Source organism: Coptis chinensis, chromosome 4 (genome assembly GCF_015680905.1).
Source record: "Coptis chinensis isolate HL-2020 chromosome 4, ASM1568090v1, whole genome shotgun sequence".
Lineage (NCBI taxonomy): Eukaryota > Viridiplantae > Streptophyta > Magnoliopsida > Ranunculales > Ranunculaceae > Coptis > Coptis chinensis.
Genome location: NC_141459.1, coordinates 35,076,013 through 35,099,020, shown reverse-complemented (window position 1 = coordinate 35,099,020; position 23,008 = coordinate 35,076,013). Strand labels below are relative to the sequence as shown.

At 37.7% G+C, this 23,008-nt stretch overlaps 2 protein-coding genes across 2 annotated transcripts; both read right to left on the bottom strand.

Moving 5' to 3' along the window:
• Window positions 1-1,083: 1,083 nt before the first annotated feature.
• On the bottom strand, window positions 1,084-18,642 carry LOC147503330 (enhancer of mRNA-decapping protein 4-like). Its single transcript, XM_086608047.1, has 12 exons — window positions 17,850-18,642; window positions 16,681-16,730; window positions 16,448-16,604; window positions 16,067-16,285; window positions 14,314-14,442; window positions 12,659-14,137; window positions 10,086-10,446; window positions 9,884-10,003; window positions 7,485-7,655; window positions 2,630-2,794; window positions 2,364-2,498; window positions 1,084-1,590 (listed from the first exon to the last, which is right to left on the bottom strand). Exons 1-8 carry the CDS (start codon window positions 18,498-18,500, stop codon window positions 9,957-9,959), a joined length of 3,093 nt encoding a protein of 1,030 aa, XP_086464173.1. The 5' UTR covers window positions 18,501-18,642; the 3' UTR covers window positions 1,084-1,590; window positions 2,364-2,498; window positions 2,630-2,794; window positions 7,485-7,655; window positions 9,884-9,956.
• LOC147503331 (enhancer of mRNA-decapping protein 4-like) lies at window positions 1,282-7,661 on the bottom strand. The gene is made up of 5 exons (XM_086604790.1): window positions 7,485-7,661; window positions 6,296-6,391; window positions 2,630-2,794; window positions 2,364-2,498; window positions 1,282-1,590 (listed from the first exon to the last, which is right to left on the bottom strand). Exons 1-5 carry the CDS (start codon window positions 7,659-7,661, stop codon window positions 1,282-1,284), a joined length of 882 nt encoding a protein of 293 aa, XP_086460916.1.
• Window positions 18,643-23,008: the final 4,366 nt, after the last annotated feature.

Sequence of the window (23,008 nt, the reverse complement as noted above, 5' to 3'; positions counted from 1 at the left end):
TTTCCTGTTATTGGGTGAAGCTAATGTGGATTGTCTCTAATGCTATGTTGGATATTAGCTCTCATGATAATTGGGAAGTCAAGGATTGGCTTAATCTTTTTATCAGTTGGTGTTTTGATAAGGATGAAGACATAAGCAGAAGGGGATATTTCTGCATTCAATTCCTTTATGAACTTTGGTTGACAAGGAACAAGGCTAGAATGGAGCAGAAGCCTATTAACACCAAACTTATTATGAACTTATTTGAGTTGAAAAGAGATAGGAATCACCCTGCTTTTTAAACTTGTTCTCCTTCAGGGAATATAGCCCTTGCATCACAGCCTTTATGTTTTAACTTTAATACCTGGTCTTCTCCTTCTGTTCCATGGGTTAAGGTTAACTTTGATGCTGCTTTTGACAGATCTTATTATAGCAGTGCAGTAGGTGCTATTGCCAGAGATTCAGAAGGGGTGACTCTTGGTGCTGCTTTTAAGAGATTTTTTGCAAATGATCCTGAACAAGCAGAGACAATCGGAACTGAGATAGCGGTTCTTTTGGCTTTAAAATTTCAGCATAACTCTGTGATTTTTTAAAGAGATTGTCAGACTTTGATTTCTGCTTTTAAAGCTTGTAATAGTTCTCTCTTAGGATGGAACTCTTCTGTCTTACAGTATGCTTCTTTATTAGTTACTCATGCTGGAAATGGTTTAGCTCATAGACTTGCATATTGGACTTCAAAGCAAATTCCTAGTAGTCACCCACCATGTAATCTTGAATCTGTACTCTTTCTTTTGTAATCTGTAAATTCTTTCTTTTGTCTTTAATATAATAGGAAAAAAAATCCAATTTACTAACGAGAATTTTGCCAATTCCAAAATTTCCAAAAAAATTCTGATTTTTCTAACTTTCTGAATTCGGAAAATAAACTGTCGTGAAAAATAATTAGATCGGATTTGAAAAATATATTATCATCCAAAAAATATAAGAAAATTTTCCGAAGGGCAACATGGACCATGATGAACACCTCATGAGATCATCGCTTACCTCTAATTTAACTGAGACAATTGTCATTGACGACACACAGTCACACACAAGAAGAGGCGATTGAAAGAAAAGACCACTTCTAATGAAAAAGAAAATCTCAAAACAGAACAAAATAAATAAATAAAAAGATGAAAGAATAAAAACACATTTCAAGCCTATTTTACATCATCAAAACATTACTCGAACAAGAAAACAGTTGGGCGTTCTCTTGTAATGAATTCCTAGTTTTCTATACAAACTTCACACGAATATAGAGAATCATTTACAACTCATTAACATGGAGTTGATAACGTGCATGACAAGCCGAATACTAGACTTTTCAGCTGCAGTGGTGGTAGGTGTGCTGCAAGTGTGGCCTAATCTCTGATAAACCTGCTCAAATATAGGTCGCACATGCACCGCAATCATTGGATCTGCCGGGTTTATAGCAACCACCGCTTCTCTCATCCATGTCAGCTTCTGAGAGGTGTCATTACTGATATCACATGCCAACTGCTGAAGAAGGGCCAGAAGAACTCCTTGGCTCAGAGGGAGAGGTACCATGCCCAATATTCCCTGTAAATCAACCTGGTAGGAATAGGGGAGAGATCCAAGTTAAAACAATGTGGATGTTGAGATGATAATCCCATACCGGGGTCGATGCCCTAGCATTAAGTCCTATAAATCAAGGGGCGCTCCACCCATAGCCAAATTGGCTTCAAGTTGGACGCTCCAGACTTAATATAGTATAGAGCAAACTATGCGTAACCCAAAGGGCCAGTGTGCTCCACATCACCCACTAGAAATCTTAGGCTCAAGTCATGCCATCCCTAAGGCAGCATATTGAGATAATACTCCCGCATCGGTAATTTGAAGTCTAAAAAATATTTTACAAAAAAAAAAAAAAAAAAAAAAAAATCCTGGAGCAGCTCCACTCACCGTCTGGTTTTGAGTTTGACGTTCAAAACTAAAGAGTGGAAACTAATGTCTAATGGTTGAACACCAAACTACGGAGGAAATAATAAAAAGAACACTATATGTTTCAAAACTACTCAATGAACTAATGTTTCCGGGAGACATAAGGCAATAAAAACTCCTAATGTAGTGCTAAGTTTTGGCCAAAATCATTCGCCAAGCATAATTTTTTTCTCATTGAGCGTCGTTCTTTTGTAGTCCCTACTTTTATTTCTCTTTTGATGAATAATCTCCATCATGATAATATCATTTGCACCGTGAAACACATTCGGTGCAAAGAATATTTAGAGTTACAGGTGGTTGAATGGACCAACCACATTTCCAAGATACTGACTTCTATGATGAAGCTTATCACAATGAATATCTCGTGCAAATGTAAAGCTCACCTGAGAACACAACCACGACACAATGGAGACATCACTCCTTTGTAGAGCTCCAGTAAAAGCTTCCCCAAATTTGCGCTCAGATATCAGCCTTGATAACTCTATGGTGGGATCCAGAGGTGCTTCAATGGGCATGGCCTGCACAAATTCAGAAATCCCAATGATATACCCCATGAAAGAGTTAATTGTGACTGCATAACCAGAATTACAATACTTATCGAATGTACCAGTACAAGAAAAACAAGCAAATATGAGGATCATGGACTTACAGTGTCATGATTTCTACCCATAGGTCCATTGCTTAACTGGGTTACCAAAGGATTTACTGTGTTTGAATTAGCTCCTGCAACTGAAAGAGCTAAAAGCTTGCGCTGGCCCTCAGCCAACTCTCCAGTTAAGGTTTGTGTGATTAACGATGCTGAATTAATTGCCTCCTGCATAAACATAAGGATAAGTATACAAATGAAAGTCAAAATACAAAATAACATAGAGTTGGAGACAAATCTACTGAGAGAAGCTATACTAGCCATGTCTTCCAGTATGTTTTCCTAAAATATAGAATTTACATCCTCGTGTGTGATGCTCAGATGGACAGGGAAAAACAATCTACCCTCGTGTACAGACTATCATACAAACATTTTGTATGTTCCCTAAAATATGCTATCATACACGAGGATGTACAGACTATATTTTAGCTATATTGTTTGATCACATGCTATCATACTGATATATCTTATATCTGCTTGGTGCGCACAAACTAAAAAAAAAAAAATTAGCTTAGTTTGCCTTCAAATTTTCGTTTCTGGATCCAAGGGCATTCAGGGATTGCATTTACCCTGGTGTACAACCCTTGTATCTGTCGTTTCCTATATATAGATAAAATTTTGACAAAGGCCATACTTGGACCCAATTCCCTAGGACTCTGTTCGCTCAAGATGAAGGGTGCCCAAGTGAAAGAGATCCTCAAATAGATCCCCAAACAAATCAAAGGTCAATAAGACCCACCCTTACATACAATTGGAACTGCTCAGCTAATTAAGAGTTGTCCAGTACCACCACAAGGATTTCACTTCCATGCGTATGTTTGCAATCGCCAGTTGCCAGTTTCCGCATATTCCATATGGTCCACACTCCACAGTATAAAATAACAACTCTTTTTCCTTTTGTTTTTATAGTAAAAACAAGAATTTCATTGATAAGGAGCAAAAATATACGAACTAAAAAATGCACACTGGATGGGTGCAGTTCCTTAGGACCGAGAACAACAAAATACATCCTCAGCTCCTCACACTACAGAAGGTTTAGACACAAAGAAGGATGTATCATACGCCAGGGTTACATTGTCCCGCCCAAATATAATAACCTCAGTCCACAAATGGCATGGATGAACATCCTACTAGTTTCTCCTGATCCCCTTCCAACTGAGATGATTTTACAAGTCATTGCTCCAAGGAACTTGTATTCAGAAAATCTCAGGCTCCTTTCTAATCATATTTTCCAGCAAATGGCGTGGATGAACATCTAAGATCATGCCAATAGGTGGTAGATGTTGACGTTGTCGATTCCGAAGGCTATCCACAAACATGTCCCTCATCTGCGTCTCCAGTCTCCTTATCAAAGTACAGCCAATCTCCATAGAAATAGCACCTAATCTGCTTGGAACAGGTAATGAGAATCATCTATTTGACCAATCTGGCGTCAATGTAGCCTGTTCCAGCACTAGAAAATCTCAGATGGAATGACACTCTCCCACGTCTGATGAAAGACATCAGGCAAATACGTGCAAAGTAAGTTCTCTTCATCACACATTAAGCAAGTTGAATCCAACTGTTTCGCAGGACCAATCAGATTCACCGAGGCCGAATCCAAAGAAAAAACAGTCACTAGCAGAAAGGCACACGTCTGAGTATATAGAAACCACAGGGATCTTTTTTTTAATGGTGAGGGTATAAAAACTTAAAACCATAGGTATCAACTTCATAAAAGGAAAAGTACGAATGTATGACGATTCAACTTACTAATATACAATGTCCCAGATCATTCCTAACCAAGTGAAAGGAGTAACAGAGAAATGGTCCTTATTCCATTGCCAAACCATTCATTACCTTTAACAGCAATGATCAGTTTATCCAAAATATCTGCGAGCTTCGAGATATAATCAATTTCAACATCCTAGACCCCCAGTCTTGAGTTGAGGTTCCAAAAGTAAGATGGAACACCACAACTAGCTAACCGACATAAGGATTTTTCCTTGCTAATGCAATAAAGCCTTGACTTCTCTAAAACTTTTCATAAAAGCTCCACCATTTTTTTTTTTTTTTTTTTTTTGATCGGTAAAGTATAATTTTATTAATATAATTAAAGATAGATACATAAGGATGAGATATCCTCCATTACATACATATAGAACAGAAAAGAAATGAAAAAACATAAAGTGACAAGTCTCTTAGCCCAATCATCTCATTATGAACTCCCATCGAAACACAAACGCCTCAAAAGGTATGTCTCGTGTCTCAATATGCACCTTTGACCAGAAACATAAAAGAACTTTGATTGCCAACACAATTTTCTCCATAGGCGTTGCTCCCTAAAAGTGTCTCTGATTCCTCTCCAACCAAATGCCCCACAAAATCACAAAAGGCAACATGCTCCAAAGTCGTCTCCCCTTCTTATAGTGGACTCTCAAGTCCCATGAGGCTAATAACATCGTCACCGAAACCAGACAAACCCAAGAAACCCCCGACTCTAGAATAAAATGACACCAAACCCGTCATGAAAAAAGACAAAGCAAAAGAATATGATTCACAGACTCCCCATCCCTTAAACACAACGGACAAAAGTTGACAAGAACTTTTTTGACACGTCTTTTTCTAAGATTGTCAATAGTCAAGATTTTACCAAGAGATGCACACCAAACAAAAAGGCAACTTTTGACGGAACTTTAGAACCCCAGATAATATGACTAGGAAATTTAGGAAGGGTATTAAGATCATGACAAGAGATTAGTGAACGAAGCTTAAAGTAAAAAGATCTAGAAGAAAATCTCCCTTTCTTGTCAATAGACCAAAGCCTCTTATCTTTGTCTGGTCTCACGGCAGGAATAGAGTCTAACATCATCGTGAGAGCAGCCACACTCACTATATCCCTGTCAAAGAGAGCAATATGAATACCCAGGTCCCAAACAATAAAACCATTGTGTTCCCTCATGAATGATCGAACTGGCAAGTTCCTTAAGGCAGAAACGGTATATAATCTAAGGAAAACGTGTGACAGAGGTCTCTTGTCTAGCCATATATCCTTCCAAAAACGGATGTTATCACCTTTGCCTAAGCAAATCTAATATGTTTGTAGAACACCTCTCCCACTCTCTGAATGCCTTTCCAAATACCACGGCCATAAGGTATGGCCACATGACCACTCTTCCACCCCAAACCATGTTCTCCAAACCTAGACACAATTACCTTCCTCCGAAGGCTCTCCCTTTCCTCCCCGAACCTCCAAAGTCATTTACTTAGCAGAGCAAGATTAAACTCTTGCAAGCTTCTAATACCTAAACCACCTTTCTGTCTAGAACGACACACCTTCTCCCAACTAACCAAATGAAACTTATGCCTCTCCTCATTGTCATCCCAAAGAAAATTTCTAATAATAGCCTCCAATTTAGCGACAACACTCTTAGGTATGTGGAAAAGGGACATATAATATACAGGAAGACTGGAAAAAATGCTTTTAATCAAGATCACTCGATTGCCTTTAGACAAAAAACGTCCCTTCCACCTAGCTAGCCTACGACTAAATCTCTCAATAACCGAATCCCAAATAGAACTCGATCTATAACTAGCTCCCAAAGGAAGACCCAAGTATCTAGAGGGAAGAGTACTGATGTTACAACCTATAGAGGACACCAAAGCATCCAAATTATCCCCGTCGCTCACCCCAAAAATAGTACTCTTTGCCATATTCACCTTAAGACCCAATACAGCCTCAAAACAGCATAGGATACCCCTAAGATACCTCACTTGCTCTAAGTCCTGCCCAACAAAAACCACTGTATCATCCACGAACTGAAGATGAGAGATCAAAACCTGGTCCTTACCAACTCTAAAACCCTCTAAAAACCCTAACCTATTAGCCCTCTCGAACATTTTACCAAAAACCTCCACGACCATGTGGAAAAGAAGCGGGGATAAAGGATCCCCCTGTCTTATACCTCGAGAACTCTTAAAAAACCCCGCAGGCGACCCGTTTATGAGAATAGAAAAAGAGGCCACGGAGACACAACTTCTTATCCAACCCCTCTACTTAACTCCAAAACCCATACGCATCATAACGTAATCTAGAAAATCCCAGCTCACATGATCATATGCTTTAGCCAAATCGATTTTTCATAAGATGCCCAGGTTACCGCTCCTCTTCCTATCATCAATGGCCTCGTTAGCAATTAACACCCCATCCAAAATTTGTCGTCCAAAAGCGAAACCCCTTGCTCTTGAGCGATCACTCTAGATAACACTTTTTTTAACCTAATAGAGAGAACCTTTGAAATGATTTTGTAAGCACTTTAGAGACCCTCAGAGAAATGATTTTTTAACCTAATAAAAGCTCCACCATCACACAGAGACTCCTCAAACCCTCATACCATCCCTATCGCCCACTGAAACAATTTCACAAAGAAAACCACTGACAATCGAAATACATTTCCAAATACCATAGCCATGCAACTTGCTAACAGTAACAGACAACCAACCCCAAACCACAGTTTATACTTTGTATCGAAAAAACACGGACACCACAATAATTAATATCTAACTCCGTGCCCATGTTGGGCACATGTCGAAAACTCGCACACTTCTCAAACGCGTACTATAGGTGCCAAAATACATGTCTTGCTTTTATAAACCTGGCAATCCACAGACCTTCGGGACACTATCGAATATGAAAAAGACACATTTTTTTGTGATTGATTTAAAATACAACAAAAACGTGGTCTATTTTTAGTGCCGCACACCATATATATCTTCTCAGTAGATTTAAGGCATAAAAATAAAGATGAATTGAGGAAATCCAAAGTAGATGTGACCTGTATACTAGCACCGTCATCAAGTTTAAGAAAAAATAAAATACCCTTAAAGCAAGTGTCAAGGGAGAATGAACTGTGTCAAATTTCTGTTGAGCTGCAGCTGTATGTTCAACTAGCCCTTTCTGGAACACCATATCAACTTGTTCAAACATGGCTTTGCACGACATCTCAAATGCAGGAATCACAGAAGCTTCCAAAGTAGACCTCAATGCATCCTGCATGTAGATACTTCAGTATTTGTAACGTCTGTACAGAATCACAAGATTCACATTTGTAATAACTTTCTGTTATTCGTTACCAAGTTTCACATCAAAACAATAAAAGACATCACATAATTACTTCATTATCATTTATCAGCATACAAAACGGTAAACAGAAAATTGCTCAACCATGAGCAAAGATTCTAACATGGGCGAAATTGAACCAAAAAATTGACTTTTAAAAATTAGAATGAGAAACATTAGAAGTTACATCCTAGAGTTATCATACTTTAAAACAGAACATGATTGGAGAAAGCATCCCAAATACTCCCAGTCAGAACTTCTACAACACGCAAAAGCACTCTCAAGTCAATTGGGAGAGGAACACCGGCTGTCCTCAATGGTGGGCTGCACCTTTAGTTAAATGGTGGAGCCAATGTCCCCTCTCCACATTCAAATCGAAAGTTTTATTGAGCTTCCCTTTTTATTTCAGTTCTCATCCTTTGGTTACAGTGCAATTATACTGGACGACCTAATTAACGCTTTTCAATTTCTTTTAACTTTTTAAAAGGATGACTTTCTTTAATGGCAATGGGACCAACTACGACTTTGGTCAACATAAAAGTAAAAACACCTTACGTTACTGTGTGGAGCGTAATTATGACAGGAGTCCAAATTCAGTTACCTATTCTACTTAACCCCAAGACTTTCCATTTAGATAGTTGACACCAGACACCTCTCTCCGTGATTGTCTTAGTGTTCGCCTCTTAGGCTCTTACAACGTTCTACAAAGGATTTGGTAGTTCTCGAATCCCTCAGTTTCAAGCTCTCATCCTTTGGTTACAGTGCAATTATATTGGATGACCTAATTAATGCTTTTCAATCTCTTTTAATTTTTTAAAAGGATTACTTTCTTTAATGGCAATGGGACCAACTACGAATTGGTCAACATAAAAGTAAAAACACCTTACGTTACTGTGTGGAGGGTAATTATGACAGGAGTCCAAATTCAATTACCAATTCTACTTAACCACAAGACTTTCCATTTAGATAGTTGACACCAGACACCTCTCTCCGTGATTGTCTTAGTGTTTGCCTCTTACAACGTTCTACAAAGGATTTGGTAGATCTCAAATCCCTCAGTTTCAAGTTCTCTCCCTTTTTCAAACACTTCTAACAAAGTCTCTCATGACATTATGGATTGCCTTCAAATGACAAGTCGTAATTGAGTACACACAGAATTCTCTGAGAAAATAGGGTTCATTTTTTACAACTTGGATCTAAAGTCATTAATGATGATCTCCAGTCTCCAGATCCAATAAATGGGTAAAAATGGAAAGGCACTACACAATCAACCTAGAGTTAGTTGTCCATTAGTTTTCTTGAGCTTATTAGTGCTTAGTTAGCTCAATCTAACTTTGCTTGGACTAATAAAAAAGCTAATGGAACTTTTAAAGTAAAAATTAATACTATGAATTACAAGCACTAAAACTAACCGCAACTATGGTATACAATCCTGTTTTAATTGAAATTCCAATGGCTGAAATCACAGTACATTGGAATGGCATAACAGCACTATTGCTATACTGACTAGAACATATTATGTGGTTCTCAGAAACTTAGAATCTGAGTAGATATTGTGAGATAGTGCAGCATCTAGTTCTAAGAATAAAACAATCTTAAAGATCTTTCAGCACAAGGAACTCATGCAATGCACATGCACACCAACTAGTTCTATTAAGATAACAAGCAACAGAGCTTAAAGAGTTGCAATGCTGCAATTTCTAAATTAAAAAAGTGTGAATTGTGTTTTAGCTACTTGAAAAGGTACATTTGTGTCAATGCAGATGGCCCGAATAAAAGGCTCCCATACTGGGTCCCAAAATTCTGCCATTCCACAGGAACAGAGAACAATCACAGCTACCACCTAGACACCTTTGACCACAAGTTTTTTTTCTGTGTAGATAATCCTAATTAAGCTCTTTGTACTTTCATTTAGCATTCTTTTAAATAAAACTATAAATTTCCTTTTGTTCTGTCCCTTTTCTTTCTTACCCACTGGACCCCACCATTTATAAAGCTATAATGCTCCAAATTGTAATGAACCTTGACCACTAATCAATACTAACGAGTAACAACCATCTTAAAACCTTGAATAAATTCATTTAAAGGAAACTTTAGTCAGCAACTACTAGATGCATAGTCCACTACAATATACTTTGTCCCGAAGAAACTTGACATACCTGAAGAGCTTGCTTGCCAGAAGTCTGAAACTGTGCTTGGATTTGCCTCGCAACTGTGGTATCAAGTTTGGAACTAACAGACTTCTCCAGTTGTGCCACTGCTTTTTCTCCCACTCCTCTCTGCAAAAGTACATATGAGAACCAACCAAAACCAAAGATGACTTACGGAAACAGTCAAATTTTATAGATAAAAGATCTCCACCTGAAATGAATCTGCAATAGATGTAGAAATTGATTTCTCTACAAGCCGGCGTCACTAAACGAGCTACAGACTGGGCAAATGAAGTTAGTTCCTTCTTCAGTGTTCTCTCAAACGTAGCTGGCAAGTCCTTGTTCATAACATTGGATATGAAACTTATTATCTGCTGTGTACATTCTTGTTGTAATTTCTCGCGTTTCGCATTCTCTTCCTGTAAACGAGCCCACATGGCATCAAAATGGGACCTAACAGCTTTTTCTGTGCCCCGGCTAAGGGCTGCCTCTAATCTCTTGCCTTCTTTGGTAACTGCGGCAGCCACAATCGTCGTCATTTGCTTTGGCATTTCCTTTTGCATGGTTGTTTGCTGCAGCAGAAGTGGAATCAACAACAAGAAATAAACATCTAAGCACATTAACAAGAAATTAATGCATACACATGACACAAGCTTATACAGAACTTACGTGGATCTTAAGTACAGTATTATAAGCAAAGTAATGACAAGAATATAAATCGCGTTGAAAAACAATGTGAGGCATGTGTATATATACATAGGTTTACATACCCATTCGTGCATAGATGTGTATGTGAGCGTGTGTATGTGTGTGTGCCAGAATTTTGCAGGGAGGAATAAAGTGGAGGAAACAGAGGATAGCTTATAGTCATATAGGCACAGTTGTTAACTCTAGAATCGTATCGGGAATCATTTTCCTTTTTTAGTTAATCACGAGTCGTATCGAGTTGCAAATCATAAGATTCACAACTTTTATTTATATATTGGTAAATTAATATAACTAGTAGTAATGTGTATGTTGTAATAGTACAGAATGTGTTTTATTATAAATTCTGAGCAAATTTTATTAGATGAAGTGGGCCAGAAACTGAGATTAAATAGTGGATGGGTAAACAACTTTATAATAGTTCTCTTAAAGCCCAAATAGTTTAGCCCACCTTCTCAATAAAGGAGTAGAAATCCATAAACTACGTCCAAGACCATCTAATCAAATACATCTTTTAGAGTCTTTAATACAGGGAAAAGAAACACGAAGCCCTAATAGAATCTTATTCGTTCTTTCTTGCCGCCGCAACAAGAGAACTGTGACTCGGTGCTACAGAGACACGAAGAAGAAATTCAACTTTTCAGCAGAAGCAGCGAAATCAGTCAACTTTCTTAAAACTTTCTTCTTTCCCTTTCTTTTTCTCACTTTTTTCCTCTGGTTTGAGGGATTTGAAATGTTGTCATAATTTTTTCTCTTTTGGGAACATGAATCGCATATATCGTACGATTCGAATCTCGATTGAATTGCGATTCTGTGACGTTCTGATTTGACCATGTGATTTCACTCTTTAGCTTGTTAACTCGATTTGAGTCGTACGATTCGGATCGGAAATCGTACGATTTTAACATCACTGCATATAGGTGATATATAAAAAGAAACGTTTTATCAAAGGGTGGAAATTCCCTGAACCATGCATTGATGGTTGATGTTAGGCTAAGATAAGTATGGTGCGTGGACACATAGCATGTGAAAGTTGCAGTTTGGGAATGTTGATGGGCTGGGGGAGGAAGACACTGAGGTGGCAAATGATGGCAAAGGTGGCAGAAGAATTTGAAGGAAGAGGGAGGAGCACGTGGGACGGGAAAGGTGGTAAAAACGGGATGGGGCTGGTTTTGGGAGTGTAGGTGGGTTTCAGGGGTGTCTTTGCTTGTTGGTTATCTCGGTAAGTTTAGGCTTAGGTGGAGGTGTTTTGGGAGTCTAGGAAGCACGGATACCGATACGCGACACGGATACACGGACACGACATTTTTCAAAAATATAGGACACGGATACGGATACGCCATGGGCACGTTTGAATAATATATATATAAATATTATATAATTGAGCATTTTTCACCAAATTCAAATTAAAATGGCAATTCTACTTCATAAAATGACCAATTCAAACACATTAAGCAGCAACTTACATGTATAACTTGAATTCACTTCATCTTTCTTCTCTTGCATCTCTTCTTAACTTGGATTTTATTTCACTTGTTTTTTTTTGTTTTTGAAGTTCCAAAAAATTTCTTGTATGTGTGAGATTACTGTCCCCCGCATGTCGGAAATTATAAAATTAATTATAAAATCAGATACTCCAAATCGCGTATCAGACGCATATCGGGGCGTATCCGTGTCAGACACGTATCGGACACAGATACTTCACCCTTAGGGACATATCGGTGCTTCATAGTTGGGAGTATGGGATGGGAACTCAAAAGTTAGCCTCTTGTCAATGGTTAAAAACTTGCATTACCAGATTACCTTCATCAATAAAAAATAAAAATAAAAAATAAAAAAAATCAGAAAAATAGTGGAGCCCATAAATTCAGAAATTATGCTGTTTTAAAACCAAAATTTATACCAAATTCCCTAGGATAGTAAGTAGAATAAAACTACTCATTTTGGTGGAATGTTATCAGTTATCACTTATTTCCAAAGCAGTTAAGTTTCACATACATACACCGATACAAAAAACAAGTATCCTTTACTACTCGACAAACTCCTACTTAAAGCAATATGATGATGATGATGAATCACCTGATTTAGTGTTTCCTGCATTAATAGAACCTGAGAAAACGCAGCCTCCATAGAAGGAACACCGGAATTGCTACCAGATTCATTTGAAGAATCCATAGAGTTGAAAGGGCTTCGAGAAGGAGACGATGGACCTGACTTTTGTACATTTTTTCCCTTCTGTTTTTTCCCCTTTAATGATGGTATGGTCTGCTGTAGAGATGTTGTTGTTGTAGTTAATTCCGAGACCTTTTCAGGCACATCTTCTGAATCCAGGATTTCTTCCTCACCAGCATTTGGTGACCGGTTCAATGCTTCAGTGAAACCACCATTATCTGCTTGCCGAGTGACCAAAGTAAGACTTTCAGTAGATAGAGCGCAGCAATCTCCGACCATCCCAGAACTAAGACTTGAAGCCTGAGAAGAAAACGTTTTTTTCTTTTGATGTTCTCTCTGACTGTCGATTTCAACCTTGTTAACAAATCCAGTCTCCCCCACAACTTTAACCTCCACCTCAACAGCCTCATCGTCATTGCTGACAACCACCTTTGCTTCTTCTTTCATGCCCTGAATCACCTCACAATTCTCAAACGATGAAACAGTTCTTGATAATATCTCCGAAGGAGTTATCAGGTGAGTTGGGTGTTTAAAGACTATAGGAGGATTCGTAACCACAGATACATTATTTTGAATGACTTCCTGTTCATTCCTCCTAAGGCTTTCATCCAAAGAAGGAATGACGGGAATGCTTGAGGGAACAGGGTCCACTTTCCGACCAACTGAATAATCAAAAGCTGTTTTATCAACACCATGAGCACTGGATGAAAGGCCAACTTCAATGTTATCTGATGCGTTTGTAAACCCGGAAACTTTTCCAGATATATTTGGACTAGAAGGAACCTCGGAATCTCCCGAACTTGCCGGGTATTTACGTGTAGGTGTGCTCTCAGACCTGCTTACTGGTGTGGGCGTCTCGGGTGCATCGCTTACCGTAACTGAATCTGCAGAACCAAACCCATCTGAATTAGGTGGATTGAGTTCTGAATAAACACCAGAGTCTGTTTTCTCTAAGCCGGTGTTTTCTGGGGTTGGAGGCAAGCACTGAGACAACTCCAACGCATACTGTTGAATAGCTTGTGTTTGAACACAATAAACCTGAACCACATGTTCCCCTTCGGGTAAACAGTCACTTGTTCCAGTAAGACTCAAAATAGGCATTGCGACAGTAAATTCTGCAATATAATCCATGTGTGTAGCCGCGGGATTTGGACCATACTCTATATGCACAGCATATATGGCATTCTTCTTTGCATTTGCAAGTAGAATAAGTCCTGCATGTGGCAAGGCTAGAACTTGATTAAAGAAGGCCTCCTCTACCCGAGGCTCCGTGGAACTCTTCAAGTCCAGTATCTGAGTACAACGCCATGATTCAGCGTCACTTGCTAGCAGCCACCCTTCTTCACTTGCTGAAGTCCATATCTTCACTTCACGATTCAGCGGCCCCTAAAAGAAGTAATGCAAGGGCTAATGCTTTTGAAACTTAGAACAAACGAGTGAAATGACCTACCAAAATGGTAAAAAAAAAAGCACAGAATACATAATAAAAAGAGCAAACGAATTTCATGTTTACTATCTAAAAAGAAACTACTTTAAAAATAACCAGAACCTGAAGGACATACCGCTGTGACAAGATTAATGTGATTGGGACGATCTGTTGCAGTCAAGAAGTTAGCAGCATAAACAGGTTGACCATCATGAGGCCTAAGTACCACCAGGGGTAATGCCTTACGATCTTCCCAGATTTTTACCTATAACACAAGGCAAATTGACACAATAATAAGAAAACTGCTCAAATAGCAAATCTAACCAAACCATGATGACGCATTGATTTCATTAAAACTAAATAAAATTTACCCGTAAATTCAATGGTAACACGAAACCAGTCTAATTAAAAATAATTCAATGGCACATTTCATAGTTATATCCAAATACTATCAACTGAAGATGATTGACAATTTAAAATTAGAAGTTTTTTTTTTTTTTTTTTTTTTCTGCAGGATTTGTTAGAAAATTGAGAGAGCAATCAAAATTCCATTGAAATAGGATATTGATTTCGCATAAAGCCAATGTGCAAAAACAGTTTGAGCAGCAATTGATAGCCGATTAACCGCTATGTGCTAGTGGAGTGATCCAAGTAGGAAAAAAGAGCCAGAATAATAAGGATACATTAATCGGCATCCTTTTTTTGATCGGTGAAATTCACTTTGTATTTATAATGCTGATAGTAAAGACTACAATGTTTATGGTCCAAGAAGCAGGGAGCTACTCGTCCAATTTCACTATCCCATCCCAATAGCACATTAACCGACGCTTTTATTCTGATTAATTAGTTGTGAAAAATCGGTAATTAAAAGTTTTGGGTTTTAAATCAATAATCCCATGACTTTAAATGTTCAACCGCGATATTTCCCAACTATGTTGCAATGAGACTATGCTAGCACTTTGACACTTTCTTAGTAAAACTTAAGAACTTTTGTAACTTTCTTTTGTTTAATGGTGATTGTTGACTATGACTGTCCCTTTTATTTCACTTCATCATGTATTATTTTATATGGCGGGGAAAATTCTTATTCGGGACAATCCCCCGATTAATGTCCAATTATATCTGGTTACTAGGCCTAATCGCTCCTGGACAGATTAGGAACCAATTTTAGCTTACACTGCCCCAGTGTACATACAGAAAATGAGCGGGACAATGTTACCCGTCTCCTAACTAAATTGTTACACTTCAATAATAGAAAATAAAAAACGACCCAAAGTACAAAGAAAAATCCCAAGACAAGGAACCAAGGATAAAGAAATGGAAAATCTACCCTACAAAGAGTAATCCCAAGCCTACAACTAAGAACTCCACCATTTACAAAAAAAAATACAACTAACATCAGCTGCCATCCTCCCCTGATCAGGCCCCTTCCACGTCATCCTCGACCTAAAAATCCTCTTCCAAACAGCTAAATCAGACGTGATCATCCTTCTCACTGTCCACATCATTTCATGATTCCAAGCTACAAATGTAACTTTTATTTTTTATCCATCAATCTAAATATATTGATATAATTCAGAGATTACATCAACACCCAGAATCAGGAAAAAAAAGACAAAACCAAAAAGTTAATACTAAGACCAGAACTCCAGACCCAACTCCCTCACCATGCACACACACAATACACCCAACTAATTAACACCCAAAGCAGATAAGCACGCTAAATAAAACAAAGCAAACGGCAAAAATGAAAAACAGGCACAACTACAGAACAGACACACCAATAAGAATTTAATTCACGCCTCATAATCAACTAGAGAAGTATCTAGAACATTTTAGAATAACCAAAATAAAAGTGCCTAGCGCAGAACAAATGTGAAGATACCAACCGTGCCATCTGTCGACGCAGAAACTAAACGAGTTGTCATCCATTGGCACATGGATAAGTCCGTCACTTCTCCATCGTGCTTTCCAACAAGTTGGACACCATCAATCAGCTTGTTAATAGGACACTTTATTGCTTCCTCTGCAGAAAATACTTCCTTTTTTCCAACTTGAATTGTATCAATTTTCAGCACATATTTTCCGATCCCAACTACCAAATATTCCTGTAAATGGTCAATTAGAAGTTACTAAGTACTAACACACTCACTAAGAGTAAGAACACCACTTATATAAATATATCTTCCACCAATTGCGATAACGCAAAGAGTATCCTATCAAAATATTACTATAACTAAAAAAAGCACAAGTCGAAAGCTAGACATTACCTGTTTATGAGAATGCCAACAAACTCGTGGATGTACCGGTGCTCCCTCTACCACTATTTGAATGGCGACAACAGTTTCTCCAGTAATTTGTTGCTTCTTTTCTGCATCTGGACCTTCGTTAATTTTCCATACAAAGAGCCTTCCATCTTCGCTCACACTGCACAGAATGAGAGAACGAACTAAGCATTTTCCCACAGCAATCAGATAAAGACAACTTAATACAATGTGAATACCTGGCCAAGAGATGAACTTCTTCCCTGAAGAAAGCCATGTCCGTGACCCTCTGAAGAAATAGCAAAACAAAAGAATCAACCATACAACAAATCATCTATAACATAAATTGTCTTTAAAAGCAAAATGCAATAATACTTGGGTGTTAAAAACAAATCTGGACCTAGACCTACACCTTGGGATCCTAGTGCCATTATTTAAGATAAACAGTAATATCTCTAGCACAAGATGTGGATGTGACATTGTTTAGAATGGTGTATTAGAGAGTAAACACAATAACAAACTTAAGAGAAAACAAAGAACTCACCACCCTATGGAATCCACCAATGGGATAAGAGTTGTGTTACTAGAACTCGCCACTCTATGGAATCTACCAAAGAGATAAGAGTTGTCTCACTAAGAAGAACTCCTTCTCAATAAAATTACTATAACTTCATTCAAAATACATCTCCCCTTTTCCCATTACAAGTCCTACATATATTTATAACTAAATACAAAATGTAAAACCCAAAGCCTATGGGAAATACGAAGAGATGAGCATTAAAAACTTGTGCAGATTTTCCCCTAAATTCACAGTCAAAACTGAATCTGCGCAGGAAGTTTCCCAAGGCATACCATATACCACTAGAAAGCTCTAGAAGTGTAATTTCCAACCCAATTTACGGTTCGCAAAATGAAGGTCTCTAGAGAAAGTTATGATCATTATTCCATATGGTGTCAAACTGGACTGCCAATCCAAATTAGACTTATTTGGGCTATTTCTTGGACTTTTGATTGGATGTTTCGTCATCAGGATGTAAGTCCCTGCACAAATTCTCGGAGAGGCACTATGTTTTTCTAGTTGTTAGAAACCTCAACAATGGGCTGAGGTAACAAAACTGCTTTATTATGTCGCATACTGTTAAAATAAAGATACCAGAGTTTGTGTTTGTGGCAATGCGAGGTTCTCACCCAAATCTTGTTATCACAATGAAAGACCATTGATATAAAATAAATGGTATATATATCCAATTGGCGTGGAAGAAAATATGTCCTAAAACGTGCTTTGAACAACCAATACATCATCATATATATAATCAAGTACACTAAACCACGAGTTAATGTAAGTAAACTAGAGCTTAAAATTTGGCATTGCAATACAAGTCTCTAAATACCATAAAATAAAGCGAACCTGAACATGTCCCCGAAGCAAAGCTCTCAAAGCAGTATTAATATTAAGAATCCTGACATTTCCCAGTTTCAAACCATAACAAATATAAGACCTATTAACAGCAATCTGACGACCCACAACAAGTGAAGGGTCTGACCCATACTTAGTAATAGGTGTCACTTCAAGTTGTGGTTGTACTTCACCTTGTAACCTTTTATCCACATCATAAACAACATAATCACCGGATAAAACCCGGCCCGTTGGTAACTTTTTACTAGGCTGACTAGTAGGTAAAGGAGAAGAAACTGGGTGGTTGGGTATTAAAACCCGTGGGTTTATAGGCATGGAATATTCTGACGTGGCGGGTATTGAGGAGACTGTGGGTTGTAAAGGTATGGGTAGTTGGGTTGGTGGTTCGGTTGTTAATAGGGCCATTAAACGGGCACCCGGGTTAATAGGATTTGTGGTTGGAGGGTTATTGTTAAGTTGGTAAGGGTGATAGTGGTGGTGGAATTGGGTATTAGTTGGCTGAGGTGGGTATGAGTAAGGCCCAGTGGGTGTGGGTGATGAAATTTGATTTTGATTTGGTGGAGTGGGTTGTTGTTTGAACAGTTTGTGTACGTCGAGGAACTGACCACCGGGTTGATTTGGATTTCCAGTTGGAGAAGCCATTTTTTGAGTCAGATCCCGGTTTGAGTAGAGTAATAAGTGGAAGAAGATGAAGAGAGACGGAAATGTTATTATATATATATATATATATATATAGATATATTTGGGGTCTTCGGGATGGGCGAAAAGAAAACCCTTCTTCTGTTCTGGCACACCACTGTTTAGTTCGTTGTGACTTGGAATAAATTCGGTCAATAATCTTACGTCATTTTTTCTAGTATATCAGCCGATGGATCTTTGATACCTTTTCGATGCACCTAGGTTAACAAGGGCTCTTTATTGGTCAAAATATAATCGGCCTCAGATAGATATCTCGGATTCTTGGGCTAGGCTAAAATATTTAGCCCACTCTTCAAGCTGTCCCATTTAATTTTCGCTAGTCAAGGGAGATGTACCATTCTTAAGTTTTTTTTTTTGGTAAAGATAGTCATTCTTAAGTCAAATCAGTATTCTTATACTCTTAGCAGAAATTAGAAGAATTGTTTCCGCGAAAGAATTTCACGAGTAACCCTTCTAACTGGGGGCTTCTAGAATCTAGATTGGTGGTTGGTTTGCGAGTGATCACCAACATGCTTTCCTGACAATATCTCTAATATATAGAAAAACTAGCCATGCAGTCCGACCAGTATGCTATTTTTAAACCCCAATTTTTCAACAAAAAATTAATTGAGCTTTTGTTAATGAAAAATTTGGGTATTTTTAATTTTTAAAAACTTTTGTTGGGGTTTTGTTAATGAATTTAGATTACAAGTGCGCGTATCACTTAAGAGTTCGGCACTTTTTTATGAGAAGAAAGTTTCAAACATTACTGACAGCAAAACAGCAATATCCGCCTTGAATAGAAACTGACATCTTACAACCGTGCAACTTCATCCCCTAGATATATGACAATAATGGAAATCTTTTAGGTTGATTTAAGGGTTTTTTAGGTCTTATTAGTTGGTTTATTAGGGTTTGGTCCAAAAAAGCTTGAATATTAGGATTTAATCCTAGTTTTAGTTGTTGACTGTGGTCAATCTGTTTGTATTTTTGAAATGACAATAATACCCCTCACGTGGAACATCACGTGAATATATAAGTTAGACTTTGATACAAGAAATAAGATCATCTTCTAGGACTTGGTCCCTACTGTTATTTGACAAATTAGAGTTTAGTCATATTTGTCAACCATTAAAAAAACAGTCTCAACTTCCGTTTGGCATGAACTGAAAAACTAGTGCTTTGAAATCATTACCTTCGAAATCCGTACCAGAACAACAACTTAGGATCTTAACAAGATTTCTGTGATGGATGTTTCGTAATGATTCACACTCAGTCATGAAACTCTTGGAAGCATCTATGCGGTGAAGGTCGAAAACTTTAATTGCAACAGTCATTTCATCTTGCTGGAGGACTTCTTTAAAGACGGACCTAAAACTACCTGAGCTAGTAATGTTAGTTGGAGAAAAACCGCTTATAGCTCGAAAAAGATCTCTATATGAAACCTTCAAATCTTGAAATTTTGATCTTTTGGAAGTTTCAGTTCTTGAACACCCCCACAAAGCTTGAAATTTTTAGCAACTAAAGCCAAACTTGTGTTTTTAAAGATACCTTTTATGGGTACCTCACCTTCAAACATGTTTAAGGACAGATTCAATCTTTGGAGATATCGAAAGCTCTCCAAAAATGTTGGAATCTGACCAGACAAGTTGTTGCTTGATACGTCAATATATCAGATATTCTTTAGAGAACTCAAGGACTGAGGAATTGTTCCTTCAAAAAAGTTATTCTACAAGTAAAGTTCTTCCAAACTTAATTAAACAGTTACCAAGATTATTTGGTATTTCACTAGCTAATTTATTTCCAGAGACGTCGAAGGCACCAAGATTTTGTAAGTTGCTTACTTCTAGAGATAGGGGTCCTAAGAAAGAATTCTGAGAGAGGTCTAGCATAATCGATAGGGAAGAAATACTGAAGATTTGTTGAGGTATGGTACTGGTTAGGTTATTTCCACGGAGGTATAGTGATTGCAGAAATTGAAATCACCAAAGCGTGAATGAATGCTTCCTTCCAATCTGTTTGTTGATAAAGTTAAGAGGGACAAGTGAGTAATGATTGCTAGATCAAGATAAATCCAGTCAAGTTGTTGTTTTCCAGATATAAATTTTGCAATGTCTGAATGTTTCCGATAGAAGATGGAATACTTCCTTGAAAGTGATTGACTTCGACGCCTAATCCAATGAGGTTGACAAGGTTCTCAATCCCTTCTGGGATGACTCTTGATATTTGATTACATCCTAGATACAACTCCGTGATTTTCTGGCATGTTGATAAGTGCTCAAAAAGTGCTATTTAACCCTTGATTATGCCTCTTGTTTAGCCATCTTAGTGGACTAATAACGTTTGTAAGTTATGTTTTATGATTCTACAGGAGAAAAAGTGAGTTTTGTAGAATATTAGAGAAAAAGGGGTAAAACGGAGCAATTCGGAGCATTAAGGATCACATGGGAAGCCCGTGGACAATGATGGAGAAGGTCAAGGAATTAGAGTTATTAAAGATGCGACTTGGACCTATTTTAAAGCCTATTTGGAAGCCCAAGGCCAAAGGATTCGTTGCTTGGACCAAAGCCCGCAAAAGAGGATAGAAGGATAGAGCAGAAGAGACAAAATCGGCTTATGCGTCTGGGACGCATGGATCGAGCGTCCAGACGATTGATTAGCGGCCCGAGGCGATAAATAATCGCCCGTGACGCATGAATCGCATTAATTGTAGCCAATTCTTTCTCAGTTTTGGAGATGAAGTTGGACTCTGAAAGAAGTCTATTTGTATTAGGAAACTAATGACGGTTTGGAATGCTTCTAGAGCTCATTGTAACCTCTATAAATAAATGACCTAAGTGCCTCATGTAATTTGCCAATTCACTTATACTCTTGTCCTTAACTTGAGGGCAGAAAGATTAATAATAAAATATCGGTTTTAACTAGCTGAGTCTTAATAAATTAGTCTTTCTAGTCTTATGTTCTTCGACTCTTCTTCTTCTCGTTCTTCGTGTTCTTCCTTCTTTATAGAAGGCTAATCTTCTCCTTCAAGGGAGAAAGCCGGTGCTTAAGGTTTAATGATTCTTCTGGTTCATGGTGTTCTTCAATCAGGTTAGTTCTTTATGTTTTTAGTTATTAGTTCCATTGCCCAGACCAGGGGATGGAAGTATAGATTAAGGTTTTTATTTATTGCAATCGAATATCATGCTAATTTAGGGTTGTATTTATTGCAATTGAATATTTGTTAGTAACATGTTTTTATTTATTGCAATTGAATACAATGCTAGAATAGGGTTTTATTTATTGTAATTGAATATTATACTATTATTCTCTACTTTTCTTCTAGTTGTGTATTGTTTTAGAGTAAGGGAAGTATTTATTGTGTTTGCCTTAGATGGTGATTCATTGAATAGCTACCCAAGCTCACATAAAAAGAAGGAAGATACTAGTAACATGAATATAGGAACAACCTTAAGTAGAGTTATTTGTTAACGATGTTTTGTCCAAGAGGGCATCGGCACTCGCTCGATTGCCTAATTGTGAAAGCAACCATGAAGCAAAAGGTCATTGAATCAAAAGTATTGGTGGATTCTGATCTCTTGAATTCCTTCTCTTATAAATTCCCAATAGTTTAGTTTAGTTTAGTTTAACATTAGAATCTACAATATCTATAATCATAGATTTTAATCCCTCAAACCCCCTTTCAAGTCCTATCCTTCATATAAACATACACTTAAAAGTGGAACGATATCCTACTCATCCTTTACTTATTGAGGGATAATTAGGTTTTAATACGCTTCTATTTTGTTCAACGACCATCATCTATCTACATCATCCATATACCATCTCATCTACACACAAAAAGAGGCAAGGTCAAATGGCGCTGCTGCCGGGGTAAGTTGTTTATGTTTAACGTTTTCTTTCAAGATTAGAAGTTTGGATCTTGAGGTAATTTTAGCCGCATCATCCATTCTTTTAAGAAAGAGAGAGGCTTGAAGGACATCTCGAAGACAAGATCTATCATCTAGGTTAGTCGAATCTTCATTCTTTTTATTTCATTCTTAGTATAGTTGCATCGTAGTTTAGTTTTATTATTTTTTAGTATAATTGCATTTAGGGCCTTTTCAACAATTGAAGTTGTAAGCCAACACAGCGAAATATCAAACTCTAGTGTTTATTGTTTGAATATTGACAAACGGACTATCGTCTGTGGGCTGTGGTACTTAAGCAATCCAAATGATTCACCATAACCTTAGAAGAGACAACTTTAGACAACGGGCGAGATATTAGCTGCAAAGCCCAACCCAGTTGAAGGAAAGTAGTTTTGCATATTAGTATAATTTAGAATAGTTGCATATTAGTTTAATTGCATTCAAGCATAGTAGGATAGTTTTAATTATCTTCGCATAGCAAGAATACTAGACATGATTGATACAATGGCCGCACATAATGATGGAGGTGTTGTGGACACCAATAATCTTGAAGCTATCCCA

What these genes read in the sequence shown, in the direction of transcription:
- LOC147503331 (XM_086604790.1), bottom strand. Translation starts at nt 7,661, where the DNA reads ATGCAGGATGCATTGAGGTCTACTTTGGAAGCTTCTGTGATTCCTGCA. An exon ending in CAAAGAGTACTATTTTTGGG is followed by an intron (nt 2,795 to 6,295) that starts GTGAGCGACGGG and finishes ATGTTTATGCAG; the next exon opens with GAGGCAATTAATTCAGCATC. An exon ending in TGTCGTGGTTGTGTTCTCAG is followed by an intron (nt 1,591 to 2,363) that starts GTGAGCTTTACA and finishes TATTCCTACCAG; the next exon opens with GTTGATTTACAGGGAATATT.
- LOC147503330 (XM_086608047.1), bottom strand. Translation starts at nt 18,500, where the DNA reads ATGGCTTCTCCAACTGGAAATCCAAATCAACCCGGTGGTCAGTTCCTC. An exon ending in TGCTTCGGGGACATGTTCAG is followed by an intron (nt 16,731 to 17,849) that starts GTTCGCTTTATT and finishes CTATTTCTTCAG; the next exon opens with AGGGTCACGGACATGGCTTT. An exon ending in TGCAGGAAACACTAAATCAG is followed by an intron (nt 10,447 to 12,658) that starts GTGATTCATCAT and finishes CTTCTGCTGCAG; the next exon opens with CAAACAACCATGCAAAAGGA.